Source organism: Nanorana parkeri, unplaced genomic scaffold, assembly GCF_000935625.1.
Source record: "Nanorana parkeri isolate BGI_ZX_2015 unplaced genomic scaffold, ASM93562v1 scaffold217, whole genome shotgun sequence".
In the NCBI taxonomy this organism is placed as follows: Eukaryota; Metazoa; Chordata; class Amphibia; order Anura; family Dicroglossidae; genus Nanorana; species Nanorana parkeri.
In genome coordinates, this window is record NW_017306485.1 from 1,596,509 (window position 1) to 1,616,804 (window position 20,296).

General features: G+C 40.5%; 1 protein-coding gene across 1 annotated transcript in view; it reads left to right on the forward strand.

Annotated features, from left to right (window-relative positions):
• Positions 1 to 20,296, forward strand: part of TADA1 (transcriptional adaptor 1) — a 31,646-nt gene that overhangs the window by 3,860 nt on the left and 7,490 nt on the right. The window contains exons 2-6 of the mRNA XM_018555909.1: positions 433 to 524; positions 3,616 to 3,681; positions 7,024 to 7,109; positions 10,917 to 11,126; positions 12,740 to 12,891. Of these exons, the coding sequence (XP_018411411.1) occupies positions 433 to 524; positions 3,616 to 3,681; positions 7,024 to 7,109; positions 10,917 to 11,126; positions 12,740 to 12,891 (606 nt within the window). The remainder of the gene's footprint in view (positions 1 to 432; positions 525 to 3,615; positions 3,682 to 7,023; positions 7,110 to 10,916; positions 11,127 to 12,739; positions 12,892 to 20,296) is intronic.

Here is a 20,296-nt window from a genome sequence, read left to right on the forward strand (position 1 = left end):
GGGGTTGATCATGTGACAAGCTGTGCACACCTGGATTTGCGGATTTCCGCTGCTGTATGCGTGTAGCAGAACTCCTCAAAACCTGGGCAGTCTAATCTGCAAGCTTTGATGTTTCATGACAAGTGTCAAAGACTGAACCACCCACTTCCGCCAGTGGCTTGTAAGGGTGCCCATCATACTGATTGGCCAATAGGGAGGTGTGGGATGGATCTAGCAACCTTAAACAATGTATGAATGTGCCAAAACTGGCCCATTAGAGTGCAGTGGAATTGTAGCAGTCCAGTTGCCCTTTTACAGTATTCCGAAGGTACGTGCAGGTACCACTAGTTGGCTTCACTTTATTCATGTGGTCAGTTATCTTGATTTTCTTTTAATGGCTGTGGTGGACAGCATCCCAGTGCAAACAATTTACTTGTGCAATTTATCTTCTAGATATTGGGCAAACCTGAAGCTCTGGTTCAAGCAGAAAATCAGCAAAGAAGAGTTTGATATTGAAGCAAGAAGGCTCCTGACACAAGAAAATGGTGGGTGGTATAGAAAAGTCACCAAAAAAATAATACAAAGCGCTTGTTTGGGTAAACCCTTAAATATGACGGATATGTTTGTCATGCTTTGGCTTCAGCTGTTTAGCTCTTGGGACTTTTCACAGATGCAGATTCTGTGACCGTCACTGTATCCGGTGCCCACACAACCATACTGTGAAATGATTACGGGCAAGTGTTGATGTATGATGTGTTCTGTGGTTAAACATAGAGGCTCTAGATGACTGGGACCACAGTGGTGGCATCTTACTCAGCCATCTCTTCTTCACACAAGTGTGCGGAAAATATCTAGACTACATGATGGAAAGCTGCAAGGGCCATAGGGTTTGTTGTGAAATTAGATCTCTTACTGTGCCCCTAAACAGCAGGAAAGCAGGTCCTAATATTTAACAATATTGTATTATATAGTGAATAATGTGAAACCTCGCGCCACTACCCTAATCAAGTTAAGCAGCAGCTGAAATCTGTGTGGTCACATATAACGTATGAAATTAATGGTAAAAGCAGCGCTGTGTGAATGAGACCGCAAAAGTGTCAGATATAGTAGATACTGACCTTGGAGTAATGTGATACAATGTGTAAAGAGTGCAAAACAAAGAAGAAACGCATGTATATAACATGCACCTTAGTGTAAATGTAATTGCTACAAAATATCGAAAATGAAAAATCAAATGCACTAAATATTAACTTTGAATCAATGTGACGCAACATGCAAAGAATACCAACTAGAAAAACGCATGTGTGTAACTTGCACTACAGTGAAAATAATAAATGGTTAAAAAATGTCCATGATCCTGGATCTTCAATTGTCCATGAAGTAAATAGAAGATAAAACATTGGATGTAGAATAGACTTAGTCTCCTTAGTCTCCTGATGAAATCACACCCTTTGACGTAACGTACGTAGGGTGGAGTAGAGGAGCTGAGCGATTTGCACACAGTGTTTGTGGCTGCTTTCCAAATACCTCACTTTTATCTATGACATGTGAGTAGTATCCTTTTTTTAATAAAGTCTAGTATCCTTTTAAAACCATCTGCACTAGGAGTCTCCACTTTTTATTTTATCTGATGCATGGGCCATTCGGATGAACTGTCTGCTTCCAATTCCTGAGACTGCAAGAGAGTCTGTACCTGAGAGGAGGTAATCACTGGGAGGTATTCGGCATCAGGTGCTTCCTCTACCTGGTTCGAATTAGAGGAACAGCGCATACAGACCCTGGTGGGTCTCTGCTAAAGGTGAGGTGCATTCCAGAAGATTTCTCTGTTGATGGTCACAGGAGACTAAGTCTATTCTACATCCAATGTTTTATCTTCTATTTACTTAATGGACTATTAAAGATCCAGGATCGTGGACATTTTTTAACCATTTATTCTTTTCACTGTAGTGCAAGTTACACACATGCGTTTTTCTAGTTGGTATTCTTTGCACGTTGCGTCACATTGATTCACAGTTAATATTTAGTGCATTTGATTTTTCATTTTCGATATTTTGTAGCAATTACCTTTACACTAAGGTGCATGTTATATACATGCGTTTTTTCTTTGTTTTGCACTTTTTACACATTGTATCACATTACTCCAAGGTCAGTATCCACTATATCTGACACTTTTGCGGTCTCATTCACACAGCGCGGCTTTTACCATTAATTTAATTGTATTATATAGGTACATCAGATTTGTAGTGACATTACTCACCTTTTATATGGGCTTGTTAAAGGAGAACCCCAAATGAGCCAAATTAACCGTTGCAGAGGGCTACCCCGGCATTGCAAGGGTTAACTGCTTGTTTTGGTCAAGGGTCTGGATGAAAGAAGATATACTCGCCTGACCCTCGATCCCGCCTGGCTAGTGGACCATCTAGAAGATATGTTGTGCACACACCATTCTGCTTCGGAATGTCCTTTTTTATACGTATTTCTTTAGCATGACATGTGAATGCAAGGTTCCGGAGCCTTACAGGATCCCTTCGTCAGGCAAAGTGTCATTGATCGAAAGTGCTGTACATCCTTAAAGGAGAACTATGAGGTGAGTGAAAATCACTCACCTCATAGTTCAAGCCGACGTGTGACAATGAAACTGTCACAGTCGGCTCAATAGATCAGAAAGTGAGCGAACACATACCGTCGCTCGCTCAGTTTCCAATCATCTCTCTGCAGAGAGCTGTGACGGTCAGTCACGGCTCCCTGCACGGATTCTCCCCCCTCCCCGCTGCGATCCTCCAGCGCTGAGTGGAGGAACGGACGGGGGAGGGGGCAGGCACTGCTGGCTCTGCCTCTAGATAGGCAGAGCCAGCTGTCACTCACGCAGCTGGTTGGGATCTGTCCCGGATTCGGCGGTCTCAGTATACCGCGAGCTGTAGCTTCCGATATACTGAGCTTTGGGTCACGGGAGGACTCTAGTATATGTCCTCCCGTGACGCTTAAGAGAACTTTGGGGAAAACACCACATAGTTCTCTTTTTAAATACCCAGTGCATTTAACAAAAAACAAAACATACAAAAACAGAGCTATCACCACCCACTGACATCATAATGAAGTCATATTCCCGCCAAAATCACTGTCAAAACAAGTAGGCAATGACAAGCTTATAGTCGCACAATAACATGCTTTATTGTCACATAGCAGTGGGCTAATAGACCAGTCCCCACAGCCTTTTTTTTCCCCCAGGCTCCATCGGTCTAAGGACCTGTGAGAGCATCACGTCTAATGCAGGTCTATTAGATGTGAGGCCACCGAGGGAAAAAGCACAGCTGGAGCAGAGGGGCAGAGAGGTGAGTGACCGAGGATCAGCATATCTGCATATTTTCTGTGTTCTGGCCCCTAGAGAAAAGTGAGTAGTTAACCCTTGCAGTGTTGGAGATGCAGAGATTGTATTGTGTTTTATGCACTAAAAATATAGTTTTTATAAATATTTTTGAAAAGTTTTCTTTTTTATTCCACCAAGCTGAGAAATAGTTTCTAGGCAGAGTATTGTTTTTTTTTTTTTGAGTGGCTCTTGACTATCTCACAGGATTACTTTTCTCAGCCTGAGAAGTAGATAATTTATCAAAATAATAATATTTATTTTACTTTCAGTCCACTCCCACAATGATTTCCTCTTGGCTATTCTTACTCGCTGCCAGATTCTTATTTCCTCTCCTGGTAAGTTCGTTTCTTCTTATATTTTCTATTCTTAGAAGTATGACAGGTGCTGGCTAGGCACATATAATCACATCTGCAATACACATATACATATTCTTCTTGAACTGTATTTGCTTTTTGTACTATTTTTTTCTTTACTTTCTCTTTTTTTTATTTCACACAAAGGGGAGAAAAAAAAAGTTTTTTTTTTTCTCAGAGCAGCACAGGTTATTCAGGACACTTGAACTTGTGTTTTCAGTACACTTGATATGTTTTATCCACTTTGATGTGATTTCACTAAAACATGCACCAAAGTGTGGTTAAGGTCAGCTGTTAATCTAACTCCTGTACTATGTGCTACTTGAGCTCCATTTTCCAAGTGGTGAACAGAACCTAAAATTAGGAATGCAGCGATATATCGGCCGCCGAAACATATCGGGCGAAAATTGCACTTTTGGCTAACTGCCAAAACTGCAATTTTTCTGCCGATTTAGTGGCGCATCCATTCTTTGTCTTCTTCCTGCTGGGTGCTGCTCTTTGTCCCAGCGGGCAGGAGAGAAACTGTCGCAGGAGGCCGAGCGTTGCGGGAGGAGAGCGCTGAGCGGCCGGCGTCTCTCCTCCCCGCACCTCTCAGCCCCCTGTCGCAGAGCGGTGTGGGGGAGAAGACAGCCAGCGCTGTCACAGGAGGCTTAGCTCTCCTCCCGCACCGCTCGCTCAGCCTCCTGTGCCAGGAAGGAGAGCGTGTACAAAAACTCAGTGATCGCTGAGGATTACTATATCCTCAATTATGAATGAATGGGAAGTGATCTACATCACCTCCTGTTCATTCATGATTGTGGTTATAGTAAACACACTGTCCTGTTATAAATGAACAGGAACACTCAGTATAGAGGCTTCCTCTTCATGTATAACAGGGGCTACAGAAAAATAGATTGACTTGACTATCTCACAGGATTACTTTTCTCAGCCTGAGAAGTAGATAATTTATCAAAATAATAATATTTATTTTACTTTCAGTCCACTCCCACAATGATTTCCTCTTGGCTATTCTTACTCGCTGCCAGATTCTTATTTCCTCTCCTGGTAAGTTCGTTTCTTCTTATATTTTCTATTCTTAGAAGTATGACAGGTGCTGGCTAGGCACATATAATCACATCTGCAATACACATATACATATTCTTCTTGAACTGTATTTGCTTTTTGTACTATTTTTTTCTTTACTTTCTCTTTTTTTTATTTCACACAAAGGGGAGAAAAAAAAAGTTTTTTTTTTTCTCAGAGCAGCACAGGTTATTCAGGACACTTGAACTTGTGTTTTCAGTACACTTGATATGTTTTATCCACTTTGATGTGATTTCACTAAAACATGCACCAAAGTGTGGTTAAGGTCAGCTGTTAATCTAACTCCTGTACTATGTGCTACTTGAGCTCCATTTTCCAAGTGGTGAACAGAACCTAAAATTAGGAATGCAGCGATATATCGGCCGCCGAAACATATCGGGCGAAAATTGCACTTTTGGCTAACTGCCAAAACTGCAATTTTTCTGCCGATTTAGTGGCGCATCCATTCTTTGTCTTCTTCCTGCTGGGTGCTGCTCTTTGTCCCAGCGGGCAGGAGAGAAACTGTCGCAGGAGGCCGAGCGTTGCGGGAGGAGAGCGCTGAGCGGCCGGCGTCTCTCCTCCCCGCACCTCTCAGCCCCCTGTCGCAGAGCGGTGTGGGGGAGAAGACAGCCAGCGCTGTCACAGGAGGCTTAGCTCTCCTCCCGCACCGCTCGCTCAGCCTCCTGTGCCAGGAAGGAGAGCGTGTACAAAAACTCAGTGATCGCTGAGGATTACTATATCCTCAATTATGAATGAATGGGAAGTGATCTACATCACCTCCTGTTCATTCATGATTGTGGTTATAGTAAACACACTGTCCTGTTATAAATGAACAGGAACACTCAGTATAGAGGCTTCCTCTTCATGTATAACAGGGGCTACAGAAAAATAGATTGAGGACTCCGTTTCCTCAATCTCTTTTTCTATTTTAAGAGGGAAATATCAGGGGTCTGTTAAGACCCCTAATATTACCCCAAAGCCCCTAAAAGTAAAGTAAAAAATAAAAATATTTAATAAAAAAAATAATATATATAAAAGTTTTATAAATAAAAATAAAATATTTTGAAAAATGTGAAAATTTTTGAAAAAAAACATTTTCAGTTTCTGCCCGACATTTTTTTTTTTCCTGTTCGGTTTTAACATTTTCATTTTGGTGCACCTCTACCTATAAATGTATGTATGAACTTCTCTCGTTTGCTGCTTTTTGGTTTGTGAAATGTACCATTTTTAAAAGGTTTTTAATATATCTGTTTGGAAAGTGGACTACAGAATAATGGGGTGAGGAGAATTGGAGAGTTTAAGTAGTTAACAAACGGCAACTAGGCATGACTGACACCACCACAAAAGTGCTGCGTGTTTTTAGATCTAAACATTAGGAGCTCAGTGGATTTCTGGCAAATGGATATGTATTTTTCTGCACTTGCAATAAAAAAATTTGGTATAAAATTTGTTTTCAGTACAGCGTTGCATGACGGAATAAATGTCAGTCAAAGTACTGCAGCGCTGAATACTGAAAAATGGCCTGGGCAGGAAGGGGGTCTAAACACCTGGTCTTCAAGTGGTTAAAATCTATATGTAAAGCCATTCAGATGCACATTTCTATATTTTATTATAAATTATTTTATCTCATGCTTATAATTATGTAAAATGTTATGTAATCAGTATCTGTGTGTGTTTAAACATCTGCATAGCACCTGAAAAGTGCCAGCAATTGTCATTCATAAAAAGGTACTCCAGGAATTACCAAAATGAACCCTTGCAGTGGGGCTACCCCTGCACTGCAAGGATGAACTGCTTGGGGTATCTGCAAGGGTTAATTTTGTTAGTAGCTGGAGTTCCTCTTTGAGTCTTAATGGGGATGAGGTTCATAATTTATTTAGCCAGCATATACACTTTTATACTAAATCAGTTCTGCATATTTTTCCTTTTGCCTGGTGTTACACTTTAATCTACAAAAGAGCTCTTTTAGCTCCCGGCCATAAGACAAGAATAGGGCTGACATGGCATGAGGGAAGCAAAATGACTGGATGACTCACCGCTTTATCATTGGAATAACAGTTATTGACATACAGGTGCGGGTGGTGTTTATCTAGACTGGTAGTCATGTGGGTTTTCTTAACTTTATCAACATGTGTTTTAGAAATATCAGCTCCTGAAAGGAGACATATACCATGTATGAAAAGAAAACAAAAGGTGCTGTTTTCATTAATAAAAATCTGTATCCTAAAACATTATAAAAATGTGTGTCTTGGTGTGTTACAGAAGGACCCAGTGCGTTAGGAACTGCAGCCAAACCAGGAAAACCAAAGGGCAAGAAAAAGATTCCATCTGTTCGTCAAAAGTTTGATGTAAGTTGGCTTTTGTGCCTTATAGGGGAATTGAAGCTTTAAACCACATTTTTCCTTAATTTAAACTGTCACCCCAGGAAAAAAAGTACTTTTGATTGTTTTAACTAGCCTGTCTGTTTCAGTAGAATCAGTAATGTCACCCACTCCCATTTTATATTACCCTTACCTATGGCATCACTGCCTCGGTGGTCCAACCAGATAAATGTGGTTTCATTATTACTCCTTCGGTAGCAAACGCCTATGTAATTTTTCAGTCCCCGAGGGAAGAGGTGTTGCACTTCAGTGAATTTGCCCCGGCAACGTGTCACCCATGGCAGAATCGCCAATGTGACATCAGCTTTAGGCTCAGCTCACATAGACTTCAACCTATAAGTTCTAGTCATAGGAAGAATGTTTACAGAACATTTAGGTGGCTTTCTTGAAGCCCTTACAACATTCATCGTTAATGGAGTGCTTGCTCTTGGCAGGCTTTAGCAGGTTTTTAAGATGCTTAAAGCAAGCTTTGCTATCTGTCCTACTTTCTAAACTGAAATACAATATACTAGGGAAGTAGATTCTTCCCCCCCCAAAAAAATTGAGAAAACAGAGATCCGGGAGAGATCTGTAAGTGTAGTCTTATCAAAGTACAGACAGAATTATTTTAATATGTTGGTTGAAATACTCATACTCCCATCGGTTGGGTTGCGTGATCTCCCTTGGAAGGGGGTCTCCGGCAACCATATTGAAAAGGCTTGCAGGAAATATGTCTGTCCCCGCGCAGGTTAAAAGTCACCCTCAATGCTGTTTAGGGAATATCTTTGGTTGAATTGGAGGCTGGACCGCTCCTGTCTCCGATGTCATATGAAGAAGCTGAAGGAGTTTTCCCAAAAATTAGGATTTCCTCAAATTGAGCAGAGGCACCTGGAGTCCAAGAAAGTGTTTTGGATATTTTCTGATACATTACTTTATTTTATCAAACAAGGAGTTCAGGTACACCATCAACGCGTTTCGTGGTACTGTACGACCACTTCTTCAGGAAGGTGTATGACTGGGCTAGACATTAGAAAACATGTGATATATAACATATAGATAGATAGATAGATAGATAGATAGATAGATAGATAGATAGATAGATATATTAGGGATGCACCGATACAGGTATTTTGGTACCGAGTACGAGTACCGATAATTTTTTTTCCGGTACTCGCCGATACCAATTACCGAGTAACGGAAGTCCCATTACTACCACTTTGTGGCTGAGTTGCTTTTTTCCCCAGTTGCTTCCACTTTGTTATAATACAACTAACAGGTTGACAGCGGAACACCTGAATCCAATGATTTGGAAGAATACTTTTGGTAATATAGTGTATGTGTGTATGCTCTCTCCCTCTCCAGCATAAAAATATGCTGATCAAAATAAGTAACAGTAAAAAGAAAACTGACACAAGTATAAGAAGGGTCACAGATTTAAGATTAATTCCCAAGAGGGCAAAAAAACATCAAAACTAAAATAAAATTGTGAAAATATAATAAATATGGGTGAGTAGTTCTAAATATTGATCTAGAAGGTATAATAAAAAACAAATGTACAAAAATACAATATTATTGTTGGGTGTACTAACTGGTGCCCTATCTCCACTTGAAAATGTCTCACCAAATCATGGCCATGCACCCTATGTATTCTACTACATGGGTCACAATCCTGTCAATCAGTCCTCCTTGCCTCTGCCCCACACAGTTTTCCAAAAGGAGAGTGAATTCATAGCATTTCTGTGCTGGTGTATGTCACCATTGGGGGGAGCTAGAGCTGTAGAGAGAAGCACTTTAGGCTTACCAGAAAACTTGAAAATTACATGAAAATTACTTGGCAGGTATCTCTGTCTCAGCACAGCGTTATGATAATGGAAGGGGGTTATCTGGAGCGATTCCTATGCTAATGGGTCAGTGAGGAATGTAAGGGGTCACGTTTACCTGAAACTCTAGTCAAACCTTTTCTTCCAGTTTTGGGTAGAGTAGGGAGAGCCTTAACCTCAGTAAAGTTCTTTCTGTGCCTCCATTGGGAGATCTGTCTTCATTTGCTGTCCTCATTCAGCTCCCAATTACCCCATCCGGCTATTGCATTCTGACAGCAGCTTGTGTGTGTCGCTGTGAGAATACCTGAACAGGGGTTGCAGCTGATGGCTGCAGTCACTGTTCAGCTGAAGTTTCAACAAAAGTCTATTGAAACACCGTCTTTTGTTGAACAGAGGTGTGCCGAAGGGACCACAAATTAGTGTGTGCCTAGTCAGCCGAAATTCAACAGGTTATAGCCAGCTTAAACGGGCAAAAATCTCCCCTTTCACAGTTGTCAATAGAACAAGTGTCCCTATTAGGAGATTTTGATCTCCTGTTTGAGTGATAGCTGTAAAGTTTAAAATTTCCTCTCACCTTTTATATAAAAAGAAGTAGAGATTGGATGGGGCTATTAAGGTGCCTGTTGACATAGCCAAACATAATTACAAAGAGTGGGGGTTTTTTTTTTTATAATTTTTTTTTTTTTAATGTTTTTATTCAAAGATTTGTTAAAAATAATTCTCACTGATAAAACCTCACCCCTATAAAGGTTACATCAAAAACATGATTAATATACTGAAACTCTTCAACTAGATTGTGAAATATATAAATAATCTCACCACACCAAAGATTTATCTGGAATAACCAATGATGGATAGTTGTTCCAAGGAGTATTAGTTGTATAGTTTTTGATTTGGAGTGGTTCACAATTTCAACGCGTTTCACGCCACCAGCACTTTTTCAGGAAAGTGAAAAGGAGAAAATCATTGGAGAGACAACCGTTGTGTTGAATAAAAAGATTTTGTATAAACGTATATTTAATACATACATAAAGACTTGGTTACAATTAAAATGTCATTGACATGATACAATGTTACATTGAAATCAAACTACCTCCTTTAAGACTGCTGTATGTTTGATGGACGTCTTGTATGGTTTGGACACTTTTAAAGCCCCGCTTTTCTTTTCTTGTATACAATTCTAATTGGGGGTGTGGTGCCCATCCCTAATGGTTCAATTTAATTCCTATGCTTTAAACTATTGAATAAAAAGATGCTGGTTTGAAGATCTAATGGACCTGGAGTGTCCCCGGGTCTTTTTCAGGTTGCCCACTAAAGAACCACCTGGTTAATAAGTGCTTTGGTGGCTCTGACGTGGTCGGCAGCAGGGATGGTGTGGAGAGGATGGACACAAGGGTACGAGTCTGAAAGACAAAAAAAAAAAAGATACTTATTAACCAGGCGGTTCTTCAGTGGGCAACCCAAAAAAGACTCGGGGACACTCTCCAGGTGCATTAGATTTGCAAGCCAGCATCTTTTTATTTAATGTCCTTTAAAAAAAAAAAGTAATTTGTGATGGTTTATCACAAGCAAACATGCAGCCAGCACAGTTTAATAAAAGCAACATCACTAAAGTAATGCGGAAGAGCAATTTAAAACACATAATGCAAGCTGTAAATAGTTTACAAATGCCAAAACATCAGGAAGACATTGTGGGAATTTTGCTGTAATTCTTCCCCACATTATCTGTGGCTTAGTGTTCAGGGAAAACTGTCTCTTGCTTTGTGTTGGCTGCAAGCTGGTATGTTCTGTGTTTTTAGAAATGAACTTTTCAGTCTGTACGAGGCAGTCTTTCCAAACTCGCTCACAGTATTTTAGTTGTATATGTATGTTGGGAACAATCCAGCTTAAGAATGAGATGGGCTGTGTTTGCCTGGTATAGAACTGGCTGGGTTTTCCAGTTTACGTAACTGTACACCACTTGCCTCTTCTGCAGCATCGCTTCCAGCCCCAGAATCCTTTGGCTGGAGCACAGCAATTTGTGAGCCGAGATCCACAAGAAGATGATGAGCTGAAGCTATGTTCTCACACTATGACATTGCCCACTCGAGGGCAACTAGAGGGAAGGATGATCGTTACAGCATATGAACACGGGCTGGACAATGTAACAGAGGAGGCAGTGACCATTGTCATCCATGCATTAGAGGCAAGTATTGCAGTTGTATTCTTAGAAAGCAGATCAGCCGTGATTGATATCTCTTTTATTGTATTGTTTTGTGACTTTGTGTTTGTGCTGCTGTAGTGTTTCTGTACCAGGACAGAAGACCTCAGCAGCCAGGGTGTAATTTTGATGATCACAGCTTGAACACCAGAGCAAAATACCCGAATCCTTCTAGTAATGACAGTATTTCCTTTCCAGATTCTTGTAAAACTACATACATCTAAATTGTTTCAGTTTATATAAGTCGGATTAGACTATTACTAAGTTTGTTTACCTTTTTTTTTGTGGTCTTATATTATCTATAAGTTATTTGTAAGCATTGATTTTTGCCTGGGAAACGTCAGTAAACAGTATAATGTCTTGATTATTGGAAAGGTCTGTGCAGACTAAAGTAAGGATGGGCAGAAGGTAGGTGCTAATAATTGAAAAACATTGTCTGATTGACTGTTTTTGTCTGCATTGTGCATGTTGCTCTTTACATTGTTATATATGTTTGCTAGGAGCTCAGAGGTGAGAATGCTGATGCAGAACGAGATCATCACAGCCACCGTTAATGATGACCGCTATTTTCTAAAAGCAACTTGTCAGGACTAAAACTGCTTATAGATTTTATAGGGCGGTCAGTCACATTTGAAGGCTTTGACCACTCTTAAAGCTGACCGTGCACAATGTCTGCTAGTTCAACATATACTTTTTGCCCACCCCCCCCAAAAAAAAAAGAAACTGTGATTTATACTTGCCTTACCCCCATCTTCTACATCACTGGACATGAACTATGATGTCACCATGCTTCCGGAGGTGAATACTTGTGAGAAGACACTCCAGTCAATTGCAAGATTATCTATTTTGAGATTATGGCTGCTCTGTATTTCCTAAGATCTCGCTGTAAGGAGTGTGATGTTACTCTCGCCTGGGCACGTGGGTGGAAAACTGGGATAAGGTAAGTATTTAAATCTAAGGCTGGCTATACACTGTAATATTTTCTATGTTCAGCCTGTGGGCGGAATGAAGAAAATATTACAGGTTCGCTTAAGAGCATTAATCGAGGAATCTCCCGCTGTTTGCATTGTATTCTGACGGTGGCCGTCTGCCACCGTCAGAATACACAGGGTTTATTTAAATCGTTTTCTGACCGGCTCCTTAGATCAGCTGATCAAGGCGATGCCAGCCAAAAGTGTGCCGAATGCTGCAACCACCGCAAATTTCGTCCGGTTCATTGAGAAGCGTAGGGGATCCTAGACAGTACAGGAACAGCTTGCTTTATACTGCAAGGTCTGCTTTATACTGCAAGGTCTGATTTAGGGTAAGCTCTGCCAAGATCACTGCAGAGAATGCTATTAACTTAGAAGCTCAGCCAGGCCAGCAAAACTAGCTGCCCCTCCTCTAACAGTGGATAGCCAGCCAAACTAGAAGACACACCACACAAGTGTGAGATCGCCTCCTGCAGATGTTCTATTTCTTTGGCTTACCGAAGGAGATCAATATATTTTTCAGAGGGATAGTGTGGATAATTTTTATGTAGCAGAAAACTTTACATGATTGACTGATATTTTCAGTTTGCAGGGTAATGGATTAATTATTTTTTTATTCCTTCTCAGAAACATCTGAAAGATTTGTTGACTTCGGTTGTATCACGTAGACAAGCCTATCGTCTAAAAGACGGACACTTCAGATATGCGTTTGGCTGCAATATTAATCCTCAACCGTATCTTAGGAACAGCGTGGCAACCTACAATCAGCTTGCTGAATGGTAAGTGCAGAATATTCATTGAAATAGGCTATTTTTGTAACTTTAACTATTAGGCCTCATTCACACACAACGCAAGAGCAAAATGGAAAATTGCGTATATGCGTGCACTATATGCAATCCCAGAATGCATCACTCGTAATGGAATTTTTTATGTGCTGTACGCATGTTTTTGCGCATATATACGCTACGCAAATATACGGCTCCATACGCGGCTATGTGTATGGAGCCATTTATTCGCATGTGTTGCATATGGTACAATACGCACGTATGCGCGTATATGCGAGGCAGTGTGAATGAGGCCTTAGAAGGTTTATTTTACATGTTTAGTAGGGGAAAAATTTACTTAAATATGTGTCTCCTCTAAAATCCATTTTTAACGTTGACTTTAAACAGAGAAATGAGAAAAATACAATGCCTGGCATTGCTGATAGCATTCCTAAAATGCTGCATTCCTGGCTGTCATCCTGATCAGTGGTTTCCATATTTGAGAAACTGACCTTCAATAAGCATGCAGATAGAGAGTTCAGGTTCGCTTGCTACATGATTGTTCCACATCAGTGACTCATAATTTATTGGAGCAAGAGACGTCACGATAGCTGACATTATTAGATGGGGGCAGCAATGTAAGACTGCGTAATTCTATCAATTTGAAAAGGTGTAATAGAGGCATTCTATTGCTATATCACTCCAAAGACATGCTGGAAGGTTAATTGGCTCCTCTCTAAGTTGGACCTCTATGTATGCATGTGAGCTAGGGACCTTAGATTGGAAGCTCCTTGAGGGTAGGGACTGATGTGAATGTGCAACTATGTAAAGTGCTACGTAATTTGTCGGCGCTATATAAATACCTGTAATAAATAAATATTTCTCATGAAAGCTCAACTCTAGGCAGAAATTTTAAAGCAGTTTCTGATTTTTTTTAATTTTTTTTTTTACTATCAACAAAAAAAGTTTTTGTTTCTGAATCCATTGCTGCAGCCACTGCAAAATCACTCCTGGAATGCACGCTAATAAGTGCTCAGTGTTCCTTTTTTTCTATTTTGTAAAACCAATAGCTGCTCCCTTCCCGGACCACCGGTTGCATAACAACCCTGTTTGTTGTTAGTTCTATACTAGAGGTGGCATATTTTTGTCGCCTCTTGCTGTAGTGGGAGTACTTGGGATACTTAACTCCAAATCTGTCCTGGTCGGTAATTCGGCTGAATTTGATTGACAGGCCAGGAGACTCCTGGTCTGTCCCACTCACGATGAACTAACGCCATGATTGACAGGCCATGGAACTCCTGGTCTTTTACACTCATTGATGACTGATGGAGTCCCACCTATCTTCATGCCTATTGAAGGAAATAAATCCTTTGGCATGATAGTAATTGTTGTTTCTTACGCAGCACCAAACAGTAGAAGGAATTATTTGCTCCTCATGGGGCTTGTGCATAGTTCTTTTCCTATTATCTGGGGATGACATCATTAAAAAGGTGATTTAACAAAATCTATGTAAATGTCAAAGAAATAACATGCTCTTTTTTTAATGTGGCAAAGCACAAGAAGTAATGCAAAGATCTGAAACAATTCTGGAGTTCGGCTCAAGAAAGGCATGATGGCAATTCTATTTTCTATTTTTATTCTCAGTGCTCTAGATGTATCATCAATAGTAGTTTTAGGACTGATTTATCCTTAAAACAACACTTTCAAGGAAAAACCTGTTTTTTCTAGTAGTACAGAAATATGCAAGCTAGGATGGCTAAATGGCAGTTCTTGGAGTGTTCCCATGATTCATCCACTAGATGGCATGTGGCTACATGTTAGGAGAGCAACCATTCTGTCTGGGCTCTGTTATTTTCATTGTGATATGGTATTTGTTCCCCAGATACATAGATTTCTAAAAATAAAAGATTTTTAGAATTCTTTTATTTCCTTACACATCAAGAATATGAATTCCATTTCCATCCGGTTCCAAACATTATGCAATGACTTCTGATTGAAACATCCTCTTGTGGTAACGCAAGATCCAGGATAGAAGTTTGACATTATAGCACATATGTCAAACACAAGGCCCGCAAGCCAGAAACGGCCTGCCACAAGATTTTAGCAGGTCTGACAGTCCCACGCTGTGTACCAGCAAGAAGGGTCATTTTTTAAAATTTTAAACAAACAAGCCGCTGCTTGGAGCGGAGATTCAGCCGACCACCCTCTTAGGACCCTGCAGCTCCTCATTTCTCCTTGGATGCATTGTCCTCCTTGGCCGCAATTTTTTTTTTTTGTGCCCGCAGCTTTGTCCTCAACCGCACCACCCTCCTGGGCCGCAGGTTTCTCGCCAGCAAGTTCCTCGCAGCTACTGGTATGTCCCATTGTGTGTATCTGGGACTGACTTAATAATGTACTAATTAACATATAATGATGATATGACTGTCCTGGTGCCGTGTGTGTGAGGGCACTACAAGCGTCAGCAGTCCCTGTCCATGTAATGTTCCCTCACACACAGGGGTATCATATAAAGGACAGGGACTGCTGACACTTGTAGTGCCCTCACACACAGGACACCAGGACAGTCTTCATCATTTTATGTGAATTATAACATTATTAAACAAGAGGCAAAATACCTGTTTTTAATCTGTACAAAACAGGCCTGTAAGGTTTGTAGAAAAGGAACGAGAAAGCACAATTAGAAATATGCTTAGAAACAAGGTTTCAGTTTTATTCTCGACAACAAACCACCCCTGAGATTTCCTGCATACCTGTTGGGGAATGGGTAGAGCGTAATAGACACCACCCTACCATACATCATCAGTGTCTTCTTTTCCCCAGGGGGAAATGTCTTATCCCCCTAGAATGTGAATTCTTTAGGGTTGCATGCAAAGCCATGCTCATTTCATTAGATAGTAAGCTCTGTAGGTCTACTTAGAGGTCCAGTGTCAATATTGTGCTATTTAGGATTGGATCAGGTAAAGCTGCATGCTTTGACCTCTTCATCCTGCTAGACTGTGGTTTCTGTAGGATTCGTGCAATGTCTCATACACACACTAGACTGTGCAATGTGACACTCGGATCATTCTGCTTATTTCTAACCAGTCCAATGAACCTCGTGAGTGTTCATCAGCATGCATGCTGGGCTCACAGGCCAGGGAAGAAAAGGAAGCTCCCGTGAGGTCAACGGACCCAGCTACAAGACTGCAGTAAAAAGTTTCTATTTTTATATAGGAGGGCCAATGTAGCTAGAGTTCTGCCTTAAGAGCGTAACATCTCAATAGCATGTCTTGTTGTGGTATTTTGCCTGTTAAATGAGTTGTGTTTTTTTGCATGTAAGGGAAATTTTGCTGCGGTTTTTCGCTTGCAATTTTTGGCTAGGCAAATGCAAAAAGTAATATGTTGCTTCCTGGTTGTTACTAATTAAATTCCATGCTTGTATTCTGGGTTTCATTTTCTAATCTTCAGGTGTACATAACTACTTCAAAGTAGTTTTTTTGACTCAGTCTCACACCTGGTTAAGGTCTTGGTTATCTCCTGCTCTTGGTGAGTCTATAATTCAGGAAAATGTGCATTCAGTTTTGTTCAATTGGGGTTTGACTGGGTTACCTTTTACTCACTTTTCTTTGCTAGGTAAGTTTGCTTATGTGCTGCTTTGTCTTTCTTCCTAGAGCTTATGGTTAAAGTGTATGTAAACCCTAACAATGGACTTCTCTTATTTGCTCTTTTTTGGTCTAACTATACCATTGACCCAAGTTGTTTTTTTTTTTTTTTTTTGTCAAAATACCAGCCTTAGGGCTTGTTCACACCAAATGCAGACCAGATCTGCATGAGTTTCTGCCAACTTAAAATGTTGCAGGTAAAAGAATAGAAAAATCAAGTATTTCAAATGCTTACTTGCAGTGGTAACCTTTCCATAATTTTTTTATTGATTTGCAATGCGCCTCTGATCTTTTTATGGGATTGAAACTACATAAAGTGTCAATGAACTTAGCACAGCCCCCTCCCTCCTTGCATGGCATAGCCCTCTCTACTTCTGGGAGTGTCCAATTACTGTTTTTTCTGACCGCTCTTTTGCCCCATCCCTTCCCAAACCTTCATACATAGCCTTTTATGTAGCAGCCAGGGTAGGGATGAAGGGGAATACTAAAGGGTGTCCACTGAATTATGCCTTTGAGTCTCTTGGTGCGGCTGGCATCCCATCCAAACCCAGCCAGTAAAAATCTAGTGCCAGACTGCCTGTGCCTGCACACTGATGTCCCATGTACTTGAATGAGGCTTACCTGTCCTGCAGGAGCACCATCCATTTTAAGGCTATGGGGCAGGAGACCGCTGTGGAAGGGTGTAAATAAGCTCTTGCAGGGCATGATGCGGCAATGTATATTTAGGGGCTAGGGAGGGGGGCTGGGAGATGTTACTAAAACTTCCTGAACTTGTCCTTTTAACCATATAACATAATTGGGGTTATTTAACATGACTTGGGTATTCCCTTGGAAAATCTAAACCACATGCATAGTGTACAACAACATGTCTTGAGGAATTTATCAAATCACTCGGAAAAGGACATTTTACACTAGAGAGCAAATTTTTATCACCCTTCCTTTGCATAGTTTCAACTTACGTGGAGTATTCATGTGTTACTTTCAGTCGAGTCCAAGTGTGGCGATCCCTTGTAATTATTGAGGAAACAAGGCTGCCTTGTTAACCGTACATAATTTTGGTGGGGAATACTATGCTGGAAACATCTGCTGGTTTCTCTTAATGCAAACACACATTTGCAATATGTTGGATGAGTGTTACATCTGCTTGGCAAACAAGGAAGTCCTACTCCTATACGTGTTAAGGTATAAATGTATGCCATTCAAATGTTTTTTTATTCAGTGTCTTTGTACCTTGTGCCTGATTTTGCTATTGTGCTTTCTGTTTGATACATGACATCACAGATCAGAAAGGGATGTCCATTTCACACGAAACTTAATAACGATATTGTTTTTTCCCAACTGGGAAACTTCAAAGGCTTCAAAATATCCAGTGGTAACATCCAAGTGAATTACATAAGCCTACTATGTCCTAAGTCTTGCATATGAAGCATCTTTTTTTTTTTTTTTGCTATGTTAGCTCCATTGTGCAGGTTTTAAGCAATAATTTGATCGTTTTTAGGAGAACATATACTGGCTTTGAGAACACCCCCTGGAATCTGACAGCTACTATGAAATTAGCTGAGTCCTTGCATTAATGTTGTATTCTGCTTTTCTCGGTTGGATACACTTACCCATTTTATTTTCATTTTATGACTTCCCTTTTGTCCTGCCAACTTGAGTTTCTGCTGTTGTCAAGTTCCTCTTGAACTTATGACTTGAAAAAAATTACTCCAGCACCATTCTAATAAAACGTCACTTTTATTAGAATGTCTATAAAGGCGCCAGATCTTCTGAATTGGTGCTTCTCTTTAAAATTCTGTTTAAGCACAAACAGAAATGTAAAGGTTCAAAGGTGTCTTCCAGCTGTGTACAGTTGTATAAAATAAGAAAGCATGTTAGCATCCCAACAGCCTATTAAACTTGCAATGTGCACTATAGAATGACAAGAAAGGAGAGCTTAATCGTTTAATCATTTGCTTTTAAAAAAAGGTAATGTACTCATAAGAGAAAAGTGACACAAGCGTATTCAATGGTTCCTCTCACAGGCGGCTATCGCCCATCAGAAGCCACAGTGCAGCCAAGTCAGCTCATGAGCGAAGTCGTCTTCCAGCAGCGAGTGGGTACATTACCATTTTTTAAAAGCAAATTATTAAACGATCCTTCATATATGTTAAGGTTCCCTGCCTTGTGGAGCTGCCCCAGTGTGATCAGGTGGAATCAATTGAGGCGGAGGGCTTGCTGTGATTCATTTGCGCCAGGATAATTTTGAATTTACACGGGTTACAATGTGCACTGTATAGTCGTTGTGCCAAAGAGGTTCGACATTTACATGAAAACAAATATGTCAGCTGGGTAAGCATCACAATACCTGTGCCCAATCATTACAAACAATGGTATAAAAAAATCACAGAGATAAGGGGAAGGCCCATTGGAGCAATTAAATGTGTGGAAGAAAGGGATAAATAACACAACATAAACATAAGGATGAAAAAAAAAAATGGGGGGGGGGGGGGGGGGAAACGTGATGCAGGCTTGAGTGTTCAACTGCTGCCTCAGTTTTCTTTCTGGTATAATTTTCACCCCATTATGATGTTGATCCAAACATTTGAATGGCACCATGGTGACTGAAGAGTTTGCAGCCCGGCTGGTCTCTATAAGTCTGTGCAGCTGTACTCCATCCGAGGATTGAGCAAGCTGGTGCTTTGCTTAGTAAGGGTGAGGTTTGCAGAGGACTCCCTGCAAAATATGCAGTGAGAGCTGAAAGGTCTTTTGCCTAACATTAATAATTACTGATCATTCAGTGGGACCTTCTGATAAAAGCAGCAACAGCTCAGTGGTTAACATATTGGACCAAACAAGATACTTCTGAATGTCCTTATCCAGGGAGAAAGGGGGGTGGGTGGAATAAAGAAGATGGGACACCAGTTGCAATTGATTACCGACTTTCAACCTGCGAATCTGTGCAAATGTTTGTTCTCTCCAAACCGATGCACAAAACAAACGTTCTTAGTATATGTTACTGTTATGCTATTTATTAATATTATTATAAGATGACATTGGTCTACCTCATTATGACCACTAGATGGTGCAGAGGAGTATAGGAAATAAATATTTATTTCCATTGCTCCTCAGCTCCATCTGGTAGCCACAATGCAGTATTTTACATATATCACATTCGAATTGGAAAGAAACGTATATCCAAGAATGTAGGTTTTGGGCTCCATTCGCACAGAACACACATTCAAGGGGTTTTGCAGGTCCAATGGCCATGCAAATTGTTTATAAATACACCTCTCTGTGTAACTGAGAAAGAAAAAATATTACAGCATACAGTTTATCCATTCATGATAACTTATGTAAGTCTGCTTTTATTACTAAACTCATATAGCCAAACACATGCCAAATGTTCTGGCTAAATGGTGTATAAAGTACACAAATAATGCAGCTCGGCATTCATTCATACATTCTTAAATGTATTTTGTTTTTTTAATGCAACCAGTCAAAGAACTTTGCCTTGGTATCAGTCAAGTTCCAGCACAGCAGGACTTGGCCTGGATAGAGGGGCAGTACAAGGAGCCAATATCTTGTGCTGCAGGGCTCATGTGCAAACAAGAAACATGCTGACAGGAGGAGAGATGAGCATAGTAGCAATGATGAGCCCATCAGTTTTCTGCTGCTTTTTAACTTTCCTGTTATAGGCAGGGGGAGGGACAAGACCGAGTTTTATTACTTAGCTGCAGCAGAGGAAGGTCAGGACTGCTGTGTGGCGGGGCTGTGTATTATTATTATTATTATTATTA